This window comes from Pelecanus crispus, chromosome 5, assembly GCF_030463565.1.
Source record: "Pelecanus crispus isolate bPelCri1 chromosome 5, bPelCri1.pri, whole genome shotgun sequence".
NCBI classification, from domain to species: domain Eukaryota; kingdom Metazoa; phylum Chordata; class Aves; order Pelecaniformes; family Pelecanidae; genus Pelecanus; species Pelecanus crispus.
Genome location: NC_134647.1, coordinates 55,694,553 through 55,709,619, shown reverse-complemented (window position 1 = coordinate 55,709,619; position 15,067 = coordinate 55,694,553). Strand labels below are relative to the sequence as shown.

The 15,067-nt window shown below is 55.0% G+C and overlaps 1 protein-coding gene across 1 annotated transcript; it reads right to left on the bottom strand.

The window, feature by feature from the left end:
* Positions 1–5,462: 5,462 nt before the first annotated feature.
* On the bottom strand, positions 5,463–15,061 carry PRDX6 (peroxiredoxin 6). The gene is made up of 5 exons (XM_075710153.1): positions 14,950–15,061; positions 12,554–12,710; positions 8,376–8,522; positions 7,627–7,773; positions 5,463–6,163 (listed from the first exon to the last, which is right to left on the bottom strand). The coding sequence occupies exons 1-5, from the start codon at positions 15,039–15,041 to the stop codon at positions 6,032–6,034; spliced, it is 675 nt and encodes a 224-aa protein (XP_075566268.1). The 5' UTR covers positions 15,042–15,061; the 3' UTR covers positions 5,463–6,031.
* Positions 15,062–15,067: the final 6 nt, after the last annotated feature.

The window sequence follows — 15,067 nt, the reverse complement described above, 5'->3', positions numbered from 1 at the left end:
GAGGGATCGCTGAGCTGGAGGATTTCCCAGGAAGCAGAATCGAGTACTTCTAGGGGCTTGCGGCTGGCAAAGAGGCTGTCTGACCTGAACGACCCGTCTTTCCTTGCAGGGCAATGCAAGGAGCATGACTGCGATCGAACCGTGCCTGTGGCAAATGCTGCTTTCCACCCAACTGGAGGTAGAAGCGGAGACCGTGCCTGCCGGATGCGGAGGGCTCCTGCGGTGACCCTTCCCGCTGGGGTGCGGGCGTACCTGCGGTGTCTATACCTATGCATTTCAGATCGATAATCGACCCCTCGCCCTGCCCGCTGGGACTGGGCAGGAGGGCCCAGGAGCAGAATGGGAGCCCGGTGCTGGCCATCGCTGCTGCCCGGGAGGGGTTTTCTGCAGCTGAGGGGAAGCAGGATGTTTTGCATGCGTCTGGGTGTGTTTGGAGTAGTTGTGAGCGTAGGAGATGCCATAGCTCTTTTCCGTCTTTGAGTGAGATCTAAGGGCAGGTTAGATGTCCTTTCGTTTTAAGGTGCACTAAATCTTTGCTGTTCCTCAACCTTCCCTCCCTCCCCAAATCCCACTGGCCCTTTTGTTATGGAAGCAAACCCGATTCTCAGCTGAGCAAGGAATTGGGAGCCTGTTCACCCAGCCCAAGGTGAGCAAGTGCTTGCTGACTGTGGGGTATCCAAACCAGCTTGGAGGTACCCTGGGACTCACACGCTTCCACTGCAGACCCAAGTCTCTTGCAAGAAGTTGGGTGCTTGCTCATTTTCCATGCCAATGCCAGCTTACATGGAGACCCTCCTCCCCCTCAGCCACCCAGGGAGCAGGGTAGACATACTGGTGGGGATGCTGGCAGTGGCAGGGAGGGGATGGCATGCCTTGTGGTAACTCCCCAGGCTCTGCAGGGATGGGGGTCTCCTCTCCGTGGGTCGGAGGCAGGGATGTGAGCAGAGGCTGCACAGGGCAGGCCTGGGTTTGCCTGGGAAAGAGGAGGCAAATGTGCTACCTGGGCGCTGCCTCCTGCTGCTGCAGGTGCTTGGGGGGTAGCAAGGGGTTTTATTTGCCTTTCTCTTGGCCCCATGCTGCCTGGATGATTGGGATCGTCTGGTCTGTGGGGCGGTGCTTGTGCCATGGCTGTGACCTGCAATTCCCAACATTTCATCCTTGGGATACAGCAGAGGTGAAAGCTTGTGCCTGGGCTGCCAATGCCCCAGGTGCCCCGTCACTCCCTGGCAGATGGTTACGGCTTTCGCTGCTTTCTGCACTTCGTCCGCTGCCCCAGCACAAGCCCTGCGGCTTCTCCAGCTCATGCCCCTGCCTTCGCGCCCTGGGAGGTTTGTTCTGCCCTGGGGATGCGGGTAATTCCCACTGGGAGGGTCCCACCTTCTGTCCCACTGCCAGGAGAGCCTGGGGAGGGGCGCCATGTTCAGCACTTCCATGGAAAGCCTTTTCTGCGGTATTAGCAGCACTGCCCTCAGCCTGGCTGTCGGGATGCCCAGCCCAGTGCTGCTTTGCTCCCCTCGGTGTGCTGGCACATCCCTGTGGCATCGCTCTGCAGAGCGTGGCCAAGCTCCTGCAAAGCTTCAGCCATGGCTTGTGCTTTTCCAGGGTGGAATGTGCACCCCAGTCCCTGCCGGCAAAGGGGCTCCCCAGGCATCTTAGACCAAAAATCCCTGTGCTACTTATTATTCTCAGTAGTGTTTGCTGCTGATTCGATTCTTTCTTTCTTTTTCTTTTGGAAGCATTGCATTTTGACGCCTTGACGCACACTTCCCCATGCTGGGGCCGGCAGTCCTGCTCCTCCTGCTCAGCGTCGTGGGTGGGCTGGGAACTTGCTGCTTTTGGTGCCTATGTCTGGGTTTTGCCAGGGGCTACAGCCTTGTGGTGGGAGAAGTTTGGAGGGAGAGGGGGCTCTGAGCTTTGGTTTGCTGTGTTTTCTGGAGCAAAGCTTCTACTGGGAGCTTGCCAGCGCAGGAAGATGTCCCACCCTTGTGAGACTCTGCCCATGGTTTTGTCCTGGTATGGGATCGACGGCAGCTTTTGCCATCACTGATGTTTCATTTTTTCAAAAAGTGTGTGGAAGGGGGTTAGAAACTTTAAATACGGTTTTCCGTACAATTTGGGGGAGGAGGAGGAGGAGGGGTAAGGACCTTTCAGTTTGAAATAAGGCAGACATATGTTTTTGACCCAGTGGGGCAGAAACGTCTGTGGCAGCACTGGTGCTAAAAAGCCAGAGGAAGAGGTTCCCCAACAAACAGGTAGCCCCAAGGTGGGCTCCTGGCCAGGAGAGGATGCTGTGTCCAGAGAGGCTGCGTGAGCCAGCTCCCCAAAACCTGCGGGGAAGGGCTGGGGCTGTGCTCCGGGGCTGCGCCTGGGGAGCTGCTGTGGCACCACCGTGGTGCCAGCCGGCTGGGAGAGGGGGAGCTGGTGCAGGGATGCTGTTGAATTCGTTGCCGGCTTTTGGGATGTGCTGGCCAACTGGAGCCTCGGCACATCGTCTGCTGCATTGGCATGACACCAAGACAGCAGCGGCCGCTGTTTCTGCCCGTGTGTGCCTGCAGCATTCTTAGGGAGGTGCTCGGTGCCGCCTGGTGCTGGTGTTGGGCTTGGTGCCTGGCCACAGCCGTGTGCCTGTGCTCCCAGGGCTGCCCCAGCCTGCAGGCAGGCTCTGGCTGAGCCCCGGGGCCATGCCTGTGTTCCCCTCTCTGGGCTCCTGTGCCCGCTCCTTCTCCGACGGCTGGATTTGATGCACTTAACTTGGTTTGATGCATGGGTTGTCTTTGTGGGCATTTCCCTGGGTTTTTTTTAGAAAAAAAAAAGGTTTGTAAAAATTGTTTGCAAAAAAATTGCGAGCAATGTTTGCAAAAATTTGCAGGCATTTTGCATGTTTGCAAAACGTGCGTGTTCACGCTCGGATAGAGGTGCTGGGTGAGCATCTCCCTGAGCTCGGTAGCGCTGACTGGTGGAGCCCGGTGGCGGGTGAAAGCTCCCACCTGCGAGTCTGGGTTCAGCTCATGTCCCCATGGCCCGCAACTGACTGATGGGTGCCCCGAGTGGGAGCCCTTCCCTGCACCCCTCTTTTGTACCAGCACCCCATTATCTCAGGGAGGGGCAGGTCACAGAAACGCCCACCCGCACGCTCCCCTCTTGCTCTGGGCCTCGGGGTGCACCTTCCCCTCCATCCCCATCCTCGGGTCACTTATTTATTTATTTATTTATTATTTATTTAAGGTTTATTTAAGTTATTTATTGGTATTTATTGATAGCTGGAAGTCAGAGGGTCATTTCTGCTGTATGGCAGGGACAGCTGGGTCCCCCCCCTGCCCAGCCCCCTGCATTTTGGGGTGCTGCCGCATGTTTGGGAGCACCGCTGGGGAGGGATGCTTGCAGGCCCCCGTGCTCCCATGACCTTTTGGAGCTGGCGGGGGGAAAGGAAGGGGAATCACGTTGGTGCCTGCCGGGAGGACACCCGGTGCCTGTCCCCTTCCCGCAGATGCTCGAAGCCCCCGTGCCCCCTCCTCAGGCACTGTGCTCCCTCCCGTGCCTGTCTATATTTTTTGACCCGGCCTCCTGGCGTTTCTCCATTCGGCTCCCGCTGGATTTGCTATTGCCGATTTCTGGAGATGGTGAGAAAAGTCAGGATGTGTGGGTGTCGCTATGGAGAAAAGACCAAACCAGGTATTCTGCTGCCGCGTGGGGAAAATCGGAAGGAGGAGAAGAGGAAAGCTGGTTTTGCAGAGTGCCTTAAACACAAATGACTTTACTGAGTAGGGGGCTTGGACTTCTGTCTCTGGATGTTATTACCAACTCAAACAAATGTTGCATTTCACTTCTCTGGGATTAAAAGAAAACCACTCGAGCTGTACTGGAACCAAAACCTGTGTTTGTTTGAGTCCATCTGGCTGGCTTGCATCTCCGGTGCCATGGCGGCATGGGGGAGCAGGCAGGAATTCGTAGGCTCTCGGCTGTCAGCCCCTGCCCGCCTCAGTAGCGGGACCAGCAGCTGCTGCCGCTGGCTTTAAGCCCCCTGGTCTGGTGACGGGCCTCGTTCCCCCTTGTCCCGACTCGCAGGTGGCTTCTCTGGTGTCCCAGAGAGGTTGTGCTTGCCCTGCAGTGCCCCTTCCTCGGGGATGCTCAGAGCAGCCTGTTTGCACAAAGCTTGCCATGGGTCTGTGTCCTCAAGCTTCCAGAAAATTGGGCAGTTGGTCGGAAAGTCCAGAGCAGGGGCAGACAGCCCTTTTTCCCTTAGGAAACCAAATCAAGGCCAGGGCTGTGTGCTGAGGGACTGGCAAGAAACCCAGGAGCTTGTGCAGCCCAGCTGTGGGGAACTAGGGAAGCTGCCAAGCTTGATAAGGCTGAAAAAACTACACAGAAAAGGGATATTTCCCCTTTGAAATTGCAGATCTCCCTCCCACTTCTTGCAGAGTGAAAGAGGGGGAACAAGAGTCAACCCAGAGACCAGGGTTCTTCTTCTTATAGTAAAAATAATACATAGGGATAATGCAGAATTTTGTAATGAGGGTTCATTTAAAAGTCATTTGGGGAAAAATACAAATAGTCACTGTATAGTTCCTGGAGGCAATTAAATATTCATATATACCCTTTTTTTTGATAATGAAAGAGGGAGGTCTCTGAAACGCAGCCACGTTTGGGGAAAGATGTCCTCAGCGGGCTGTCCTGGCCTGCACACTGGGGTGAAGGGGGACAGTGATGGGTGCTGGGAGAAGCCAGTGGCTCTGGACATTGTCTGAGGACTCATGGGCCACGTCCCAGGGTCGGGGGTGGGTGCTGCCCCAGGATTAGGCCCTGCAGGATGCTGGAGGATAGCTCATTGCATGCAGCGCATTGCTTACCATGAGCATCAACCCTACTAGTCCCTGCCTGCTGTGGGGTACGTTTGTGCCCTGAGCTAGCCAATTTTTTTTAACAGCTGCTCATTTTGAGTGTTGCTGATTGCACTGGACACCAAGAGATGTGGGCAGACAGCCTATGAGCTATTCGATGAGCGGGTTTCTTTCCTGGTGTTCTATTAAAACATCACTCATCTCCTGACCGATCCCTGAGGTGTAGGTGCAGGAGAGCAGGGAGGAGTTCACATGGCTTGTATCATTCCCACTCATGCCCTGGGAAGCACGGTAGGACCCCCCACACCCCCTACAGCTAACAGCAGGCTAGGCTGAGGCACATTCCCTGAGCAGGCATCTCTTCCTTCCCACCATGGACGCTCTGCCGCAAAGCAGGAGCAGTATGGCTACTCTGCGCCGCGTTGCCTTGTCTGACATGACGTCTCCTGAGACAACCTGTGTTTCCAAAGTGCCTTATTTACAGAGCAAGAACAAGGGCAATCTGTGCCACTGCCGCCCACCCATGAGCGTGGGCACACATCCCAGCTGCACGGCCTAGGGAACAAAGTAAATGGTGCAGGGTGCTGTGGACGCCAGCAGAGGCAGATGAGGGATACTGCAGGCAGTACTGAAGATCAGTTTATTTGCTCTATTCCCTCTTCCATAAAACACTGAAAACAATCAACCTTCAGCAAGAGATGAGAAAGCAGTAAAAAGTGAGAGATTTGGCTCTGCAGCTCCTCCCCTACACACAGGACAAGACAAAGGTGTTAATGCGTTAGTGATGGCTGCTCCAAAAGGCACGCAGCAGTTTGGAGCCCCCAAAGCTCCCTGATGGGAGGTGTGTGAGCCCAGCAGGACTCCCCTCCAGGGCCTGGCTGCTGACACCATGCTTCTCACCGTGCCTCTGGAAAAATCTTGGCCAGTGCCGAACAGGAGAGACTCCACAGCGCAAGCTAACCTCTTCCTTGCGGGGCTGATTCAAGGCAAGAAAACACCCAAGTTTTAGTTTTGAGGGGATGTGGGGGATGAAAGGGATGGGGAGGACTGGTTGAGTACTGCGAGGCACCATCAGTGAGTGTGATGGTATGAGGCTGCTGATCACATGGTGTCAGGGAGGCAGGAGCTGGACACGGGGAAGGCTCCTGATGCTGAACAACCTGCAGCGCAGCAGGGCGGACGGGCAGGCCCGCTCACTCCGGCTGCGGGGTGTAACGCAGATACTTCTTGCCCGACGGGAGGTCCTTCGTGAAGACTCCTTTGGGAAAGAGCTTCTTGGCTTCCTCGTCAGGTAAGGTGGGCACAACCATGACGCTGTCACCAGGCTGGGGAGAAAATGGGAACCGTGAGAGCAGAGAGGAGCTGGCAGGCTCAGATGCAGGTGGCACGTCCCTGCTGGCAGGTGACACTGCCTCCCCGTGAATGCTCAGCCCCAGTGCCCCAGGCACGTCTCCTGCAGCTCCGCCTGGAGCCAGCAGTGAGGACTGAGTGGGAGCTACACCAGGAGGTGCGGGTGATGTCGAAAGGGAAAGCTGTGCTGTCTGCCAGCCCTGCCAACGGGATCTCACAGCCCAGCTCTCCCCCAAAGCACTCCCACGGGAACAGGGAGTAACGAGAGGGGAATTTGGGCATCTCTACGATGCAGGAGGGAGCACAGCTTGCCCCAGTCTGCTCATCCATTCCTATTGCTCAGGCACCCCTGGACAGGCAGTGCTGGCTCCCTCTTGGCACACCAAGCCCCAGGGAAAGGTGTGCTTCCCTGGGAGGTGGGCTCGTGGGTGAGCTGGCCCCACACCACTGGGAACTTATGCTGCAGGCAACAGGAGTCTTCAGAGGCAAGGCTGCCTCCATGCTCTGCTCTGCCCCAGGAAGTGAAGGTGCAGTTTGTTGTACACTCAGCAGATGGATGCTGGTGTTGAGGGGCGAAGAGGCACAGTGAAGTGCACTGATATCCCGAGTTACTCAACCTCCAAAGCTTGTGCCTATGGGGCCTTCCTGCCCAGACAGAGCGGGTGTTTGGGACAACACTCTGGGAGGCTGGTCCTGCCTCATAACACAGGAGGACTTCTCTAGGACACACTGTAACAGCAGGAGTGTGTCCTCTGGCTCCAGACAGGCAGGCTTCCCCAGTAACAGTTATCAAAGCCAGCAGCAGGACACGTCTAGGAGCTGAGCAGCTTTGCTGGGCTGAGGTAACACTGGCTAGCTAAAGCAGCCAGACTGTGCTGCTTATTCTTGCTTTATCTTGGCTGCCCACACTGTTTTTTGGGAGTTTTAAATAATGCTACTGAACAAAGATGGCCGCAACTAAGCAACTTCAACTAGTAATTTTCCACGAGGACAGGACTTGGTTGTGTACATGCTCGACAAAGTGGAGCTGTTCCCATACCGGCCCTTCCTGGCTCAAAGGCAGGAGAGCAGCGAGCCAGCCCAGGGAGGTGTGCGCCATGCTTGCTGCTTTGAGTGGACTTTGGCACACTGACACCTGGTAACGCCCTTCCTTACCAGAGACAACACAGGCAGGACCTGCCTTGGCCCAAAGCTCAAGTAGCCACAGCCAGAAGGGCCACGCCCAGTATTTGCTGGCACCAGGGACTGAGGGCAGGGAAGGGAGGCTCCTATGAGGGCTGACTCCAGCCTGCAACAGCCCTGGGGCCTGGGCTGGGATCTAACTCCTATCCCAGGACCTCAGCAGCTTTCCCCACCCCGTGGGTCCCCCTCCAAGGGAGGCTGGTTGATGCCTCAATGCACAATTTCAGTGCCTGGCTGTAAGCTTTGCTCCCCTCACCTTCCAGTCCACAGGGGTAGCGACCTTCTTGTACGCTGTCAGCTGCAGGGAGTCCACCACTCTCAGGATCTCATCAAAGTTTCTCCCAGTGGTGGCTGGGTACAGGATGGAGAGTTTCAGCTTCTTATCTGGGCCAAAAATGAACACCTGAGCACAGGGAGACAGGGTCAGAGGCTGGGCAGAAGGTGTTCGTTCAACTGTCCTGCTGGATGTGCTCAGCCCTGCTGCTCCTCCCCTTCCTGGAAGATGGTCTGCCTGATCGCAGGTGTTGGGACAGGGGAGATGCCATGGTGGGGATCTCCTAGAGCAACAAGTGATGCCCAGGCACAGAGAACAAGGTATTTGCTCTGGGAGCTCCTGTTTCCAATGCCAGCTTGTTTTGCTACTTGAAATGTTTCCTCCCCTTGACCTGTGCCCTTCTAATGCAAGCACAGGAGGGGACAGGGCAAGTCCAGCAGATCAAGCACTTTTGCCCCCTCTGTGTTAGGACAGGCACAACCAGGATGAGCTGGTGGCAATAGCAAGATGGAGCTGTTGCCAGCAGGCTAGCGCTGCGCCAGCCTCTTCCTGCAGCACAACCCATGGATCTAGCCCAAGGAAGTCAACCTAGCTCCTGAAGATGGTCATGTCCATCCAGGTAAGCTGCCCCCATCTTCAAGCCCAGACCCACAGACACAGGGCAGGAGGGCAGGCGACACCGACTGCTGAGAAGGCTGCTGTGCAGTAGGGCTCCAGGGCCAGGTACTCACCACACGAGCAGTCAGGGGCATGCCATCCTTGTCCCGCTCATCTGGGTCCAGCATGCCCAGCTTGACAGCGAGCTCCCGGTTCGCATCAGCAATGATGGGGAAGGGGAGTTTCTCCTCAGGTTGTTCCCCATTGTACGCGTTGATGTCCTGCAGAGACAAAATCATCGGCACGCTCACACTCCCTGTTGTGGGTACCACCACGGGAGACAGAGGCCAGGCAGGGAGACCTCCACGCAGGCTTTACGTGTGTGGGGCAAGCTCCTGCAGAGCGGCCATGCAGAAACACGTTCAGCAGCTGCTCTACAGGAGCTTGTGACTTGCTTGGCCCCAAGGTCTCAGGCTGGGACAGCACAGCCAGAGACTCATGGCCTTCCATGAAGCTTCTCTGCTTCCAGAAACCAGGTGACAAACCAGAAACCTGTGTGCCAGGCTGGACTCTGCCTTGTTCTTAGAGGTTAGTTGTTAAGACTGTTGTTGTGGTTTAGCCCCAGTCAGCAACTAAGCACCACGCAGCCGCTCGCTCACTCCCCCTACCCCGATGGGATGGGGGAGAGAATCGGAGGAGTAAGAGTGAGAAACACTCCTGGGTTGAGATAAGAACAGTTTAATAATTGAAATAAAGTAAAAAATGATAATAATAACAGTATAATAATGATAATAACAATAATAATATACAAAGCAAGTGATGCACAGTGCAATTGCTCACCACCCACCGACCGATACCCAGACAGTTCCCGAGCAGCGATTGTGGCTCCCCGGCCAACCCCCACCAGTTTATATACTGAGCATGATGTCACATGGTATGGAATAGCCCTTTGGTCAGTTTGGATCAACTATTCTGGCTGTGCCCCCTCCCAGCTTCTTGTGCACCTGGCAGAGCATAGGAAGCTGAAAAGTCCTTGACTAGCATAAGCAGTACTTAGCAACAACTAAAACACGAGTGTGTTATCAGCATTCTTCTCCTACTAAATCCAAAACACAGCACTATGCCTCCTACTAGGAAGAAAATTAACTCTATCCCAGCCGAAACCAGGACAACTGTCTATGTTCACACCCTGTCACTCACCTGTGGAACTGCCTATGGACCAGCTGCTTTGCCCAGGCAGTGGGTATGGAGAAACAGGGAAGTCCTGCCCATGCTGGCAACACAGGGAGATTTACCCACCTTTCCCTGAGAACAGGTGTCCCTCTTCCAACCCGCTCCTCGTAAGTGATCTAAGCACTACTGACAGATGTGTTGGTGTCACACCTGAACTGGACCATGCTCTTAAGGAACAGATTCTCTAGTGGCAGAGCAAACCAGCAACTCTACAGCTAACAAAGGTCAAGTGTCGAACACTTCACAAGTCTTGTGTGAGGGACCAGCTCCATTCAGCAAGTCACTCCTAGCTTACTTAACTAAAGGCTCTTGAAAACAGAGTGAAAGTCTGAGTGTAGGTGTTGGGACACTGCATGCTCCTTTCTGAACCACAGCTGGGACAGAAGAGAAAAACCATCCCCTTCCACAGCTGTGCAGGCTCTCCCTTGTGACCATGGTTTATGAGGTAGCTCCCTGTGTTAGTCCAAACTTGACCTGCTTCACAGGGAAACTGTATTTTGAGTGTCCCCAAATCTGTTCTGGACTGGGTCAAAGCATTCAAGTTATCCTTCTAGTTTGTGGTACCACCCGTACAGGTCACACTGAGACACAGTAGGGCGGGGAGGAGCCTGCTCAAGGCAGCACAAGCAGAGCAGCTGCCAGCATTAAAGCACGTTTAATCCAAGGTTTCTGCCCCAGAACAGAGCTGCCTGTTCCTTCCATCCTCTTTATGCTACAAGGGGACAAAACTGACTCCAGCACTGATGCAAGCCTCCTGCACACCACTGTGGTGCGTTATCAGCTGAGCTGATAATGTGAATGTACAAGTCTCTCCACCTTCCCCGGGCTTTGAATATGGGGGAACAGGCTGGGTCCTGCTCAGAGGGAACTCGGGGAGGGCAGTGTTGGAAATGCTGCCCCTTGGCACTGCCCACTGCTGCTCAGAGCACACCAGAGGCAGCAAGAGCAGGCAGGCCCTGCACCACTCCTCAGCCCTCCTAGGCTAATGGTGGTGACATAAGGGGCTGTAACCCTGCCCTAGCTGCTCAGGATGCTGCAAGCAGGTCAAGTGGTGCACACGTGACAAGATGTTTCCTTTCCAGCTTTTCTCTTTGCTTTCTCCCCAGGCAGAAAGCACTGAGTCAGCACTGCGCTGCAAAAAGGGGCTGTTTGTCTCAGATGGGTTGTGGTCAGACCTGCCTTGGAAGGAAGGAATTGGTTCTGTTCTCCTGCAGACCTGCCTTGCCAAAGCAGAGCAGGGAAGGAAAGCAGAGCTGGAGAGGCCAGCCCAGGCAAAATGCTTCTGAATGCCCGGCAGAGTTGCAGGAGGCTGTAGATGAAGGTCAGACAGTGACACACAACCCCATCTCTTCAGAGTGGGGGCTGGAGGATGAAGAGAGCTTCTGAGAAGCAATATCCGAATCCTATGGACTGTAACTCATTCCAAAATGCAGGTAATTTCATGACCTGGGGATCGCTGTACAAAATAGCCTCACAAACCCCACCCTATTTTGCAATAAGACAGCCAAGACTGACTCAATCCCCTATGAACTATTTTTCTTCCCAGAGTCCCAGCTGAAACCAGACATCATCGGAGTGATTTATTCACCCCTGACTCACCAAGGCAAAGGCATCAGTAGCCAAAGAGGGCATTAAAACCTCCTCTGACATGTACAGCACGTGCCAGTCAACCCTGCTTAAGGAGCTCATGCATTCAGCCAACCCTTGGAGAAGCAGTGCACAGACTGGGGAGGCAGAAGAGTGGGATCAATCCCTGGCTGAGCCTGTAGCTTAATGCAGACTGCTTTCATCCAGACAGGCAGCTTCTGCCAAGGCTTGGTATCTCTATTAAGCTCTTTTTTCCCCCCATGGTTGGGCAGGAGAACCTTTGGGACACTGCCCCTGGTCTCAGACTTGTGGCAGGCCTTAATACCTGCCTTCCTAGTTCAGCTCTTTGGCTCTCTGTGTTATCTGAAGTTCTTCTCTGCTTTGTCAAGAACAAAGGAAAAGGATCACATGTATGGGCAAGGTCTAAGAGCACAATCACATCCCTGTCCTCTCTTATGCGCTCCACGATGCATGCATGCTGCGTCCATTGCTCCTCTGTGCTCCCCGCACCGCTCACGGCATTGCAGCCTGACACATCCTCCTGTTCCCAGGCTAAAGAGCCCCAGTTGCTCTGCACTGAAGCAAATCTGCCCAAATCTGCAGGCAGCTTTGTCCCCCCTCTGTACCTTTTCTTGTTCCCCTGTAGTCTGTGAGATGGGTGATTTCAGACACAGGCTGCATGGAAGACTCCTGTCTGCTATGGATTTGTCCTCACCAATCGGATCTTTTGCCCTGGAGGACTTTCACAGTTTTCTTTTTGACAGGTGCTGAGCTGACATTTCCAAACCACTGTCTCTGAGGTGTCTCCCAGCCTGACAGAAAGCTCACCACAGCCTCGACCGCTGCCCTCTGCCTTTCTCCACGCTTGTTCTGGAAGGTTTTCCAAATGTGCTACTCTGCCTCAGTAGAGTCAGTGCCGCAAGGCCGTTCTGCAACTTCTCCCGGTTTTACCTGAGGTTGCGCTGAATAATTCCATAGCATCAGCAAAATCAGCTCGTGGTTCATCTCTTTTCCAGATCACCTGAGTATGCTGAACCCCACGCGTCCCTGCAGACCCTCAAGGGATCTCGCCGCTTCCCTCCCTTGACTGCCTGTTCACTTCTGATGCCTCCTTTCCTTTCCTGTTTTATTACAGAACTTTTTGAGGGTCTGCGGATAGACTGCCTTTCTCTGAGTTTTTGGCACCACCTTCACATATGTTTTACCCTTTCAGGTATGGGTGGGAGAGCAGTAATATTGTTTTCCTCTTGTTTCAAAGTGTCAGTGCAGAGGTGCCCTGGATTTTGTGGAGAGCTCCATGAAGATGTTCCTGTTCCTGCTCTGCATTTTAGCACCTCGTATCCTACATGCTTTGCGATTCAAGTATCTTACAACGTTAGCCTCAGCAAACACATAGTTCCAAGCCTGTGCTGTGTTCTGTGTGGGCTTTTCCTCTGGCCTTCAGAACAAAGCAGCAGCAGAAGCTCCCCTTGTGCCTCCCCATGCCCCATACCTTGCTCCAGGAGAGGTGGTCTGGGACGCTGTCAATGGAGAGGGCGATCATCTTCACGTTGCGCTTGCTGAACTCAGGTGCCAGCTTTGCCGCCCGGCCAAGCTCTGTGGTGCAGACGGGCGTGAAGTCCCTTGGGTGGGAGAAGAGGATGCCCCATCTGAAAGATGAGAGCAGGAGACGGCATTAGGGCGAGATGTCATTCCAGTTTGTACTGCAGACAAAAAGCTGTACAGATTGCACTGCATGGAGACTAGTCCAGGAACGGCTCATCTCTCTGCTAAGTGGAAATCCTGTCCTGGGAACACTTCCTTCCCTGTTGCTAGAAGCCTTCACAAGACAAGCCCCGTTCATCAGGCTCTGAGGCCCCCTGCGCCTCACTCCCCCTCCCCCTCCAGAATCCCCCAGGGGATGCTGGAATAGCCCATCATTCCTGATGTGGAGGTGGATGCCATGCCATGTGAGGAAGTTTGCAGGAGCCACATGTACACTCTGTACCCGAGACCACATGTGCGAGGGCACATAGATGCCAACCTGCCAGCCATGTTATTGCAGAGATTATTACTGATTTAGAAGGCTATTCACTATCCTGTATACCTCATCGACCACTGTGAGGAGAAACACCTATGTGTATCATGCAACTTAAAAGAACAGGATAGGACCAAACCTTAACCCAACCACTGCTGTGAGCTGCTGAATGTACTTCATGAAAAAATAAGAATTAATCAACTAACAGGGGAGGCCAGAAGTTAACATCACATTACGGCTACAATTACAACAATACTGCCACTTTGCTTTTGCTCACCACTTCCCATCAGTGGATTTTGCAGTCTTTAGAACAGGCAAATACAAGTCACCCCACTTTACAGGTAAGGCAACCGGCACACATAGAAAGGCAGCAATGCAGCCCAGCAGCAAGATGGGCTTATGGCAAAATGGCTCCCAGTTCTCAGGAGTTTCCAGAGGCTAACACAAAGCCATTCCCAGCACTTAAAATTCCCTGCCAGGGACTTGTCATGCCATTTGTCAGCTCAACACTCACAGGGTTTACTGCACTGCTCTTCACCTGGCCCCCAGTGCTCAGTAAATACAGCCGTGTGCCACAACAGCTGGGGAAAGTCCTGCCTTAGAGATTCGTGAACAGAGCTGGAAGGATCACGTGAGGCAGCCTGCAGCTCTGCCAGAGCCGTGCGATCGCCATGGCTCACCATGAAGTTACAGGGCAGCTACCCGGCCACTGGTGCTACAAGTCTCTTTATACAATAAGTACACTACTTGAATAAAAAGGCAGCAAACAACTGAGTAGAAGCTGGCCAAGAGAGCTGGCATGCGGGTGATCAGGCTGGAACAGCCAGTTTTAAGAAGCCCTGCAGTTTATTTTCTGCTAAGAGGGTTCCTTTTTCCCCATTTGCCCAGGCTCAAAACGTTGACATAAGTGGACTCAAACGCTGATTCAAGCCTGCCAAGTGCTGCCGGGAGCAAGTCCTTGACGTGCTGTGCCAGCACCCTCCCGCTTGTGCCAGAAATGGAGCAACAGGCTTTGCAGGAAACAGTGCCTGAAGGCACCTGGCTTTCCACGTCGGGCTCAAACAGGACCAGAGTCCTTTGCCACTGCTCAATTACACACCTTTGCACGCTGGGGGTCACTCACGAGGGACGTAGGTGACACGGGAGCTGACCTTTGGGACCAGCCTGGACTAAGTGCTGCTCTGGCAAGCCTGGCTTTGCCCTTCCCCGGGCTCTGCCATTTTCAGAGCACCTCTTCCCTCTCCTCGAGGGCTTGCCTCACCTGTGGTGAGCCTGGTTCATTGTCTGGCCATGCAGCCCGCAGGAGGGGATGGGGAAGATGGGGAGAGGCAGCTCTGGCCACTCAAAGGGGCCTGTGTGCACCTCACCTCCATGCTCTCCAGGCCCAGGCGCGGGGGCCTCCCTCACCCCCGGAGCACACCCGTGAGGGCTGCCGCTGCGGCTCGACATGAAAAAAAAACATTTTTGGAACAAGCCCATGGCACGGACTGGCCCAGCTCTGCCTCCTCACATGCCCGTGGCAGTGACAGGGCCTGCAAGGCGCCCACCCGGGATCGGGCCGGCCTCGCACACGTAATTCACTGTTGTGCTCATCTGGAAGGAAACCCTTCGCCCTCGGCGCCCGAGGGCCAGGCCCGGCGCAGCCCGCCGGCGGGGGAGGACCACGGCCCCCGGGGACCGCAGCCCGCCCTGCTGCCCGGTGAGCGGCTCTCTTCCCCGGGGCCGGCCCTAGGGTCAGCCCCTGCCCTGACTCCCCTCGCCGAGCTCCCCCTGCTCCCAGGCACCGCCTGCGCCCCCGCGGAGGGCCGGCGCCCAGCCGGGGGTGCGGAGCCCCCCGCCCTCCCGGTCCCGCTGCCCGCCCCGGTGCTCACGAGTCTCCCAGGAAATCGTGGAAGCGGATACGGCCTTGCGTAGTCTCCGCCTCGAAGTTGGGCGCCTCGTCGCCCAGCAGCAAGCCCGGCATGGCTGCGGCTCCCGCTCCGGCTGCGG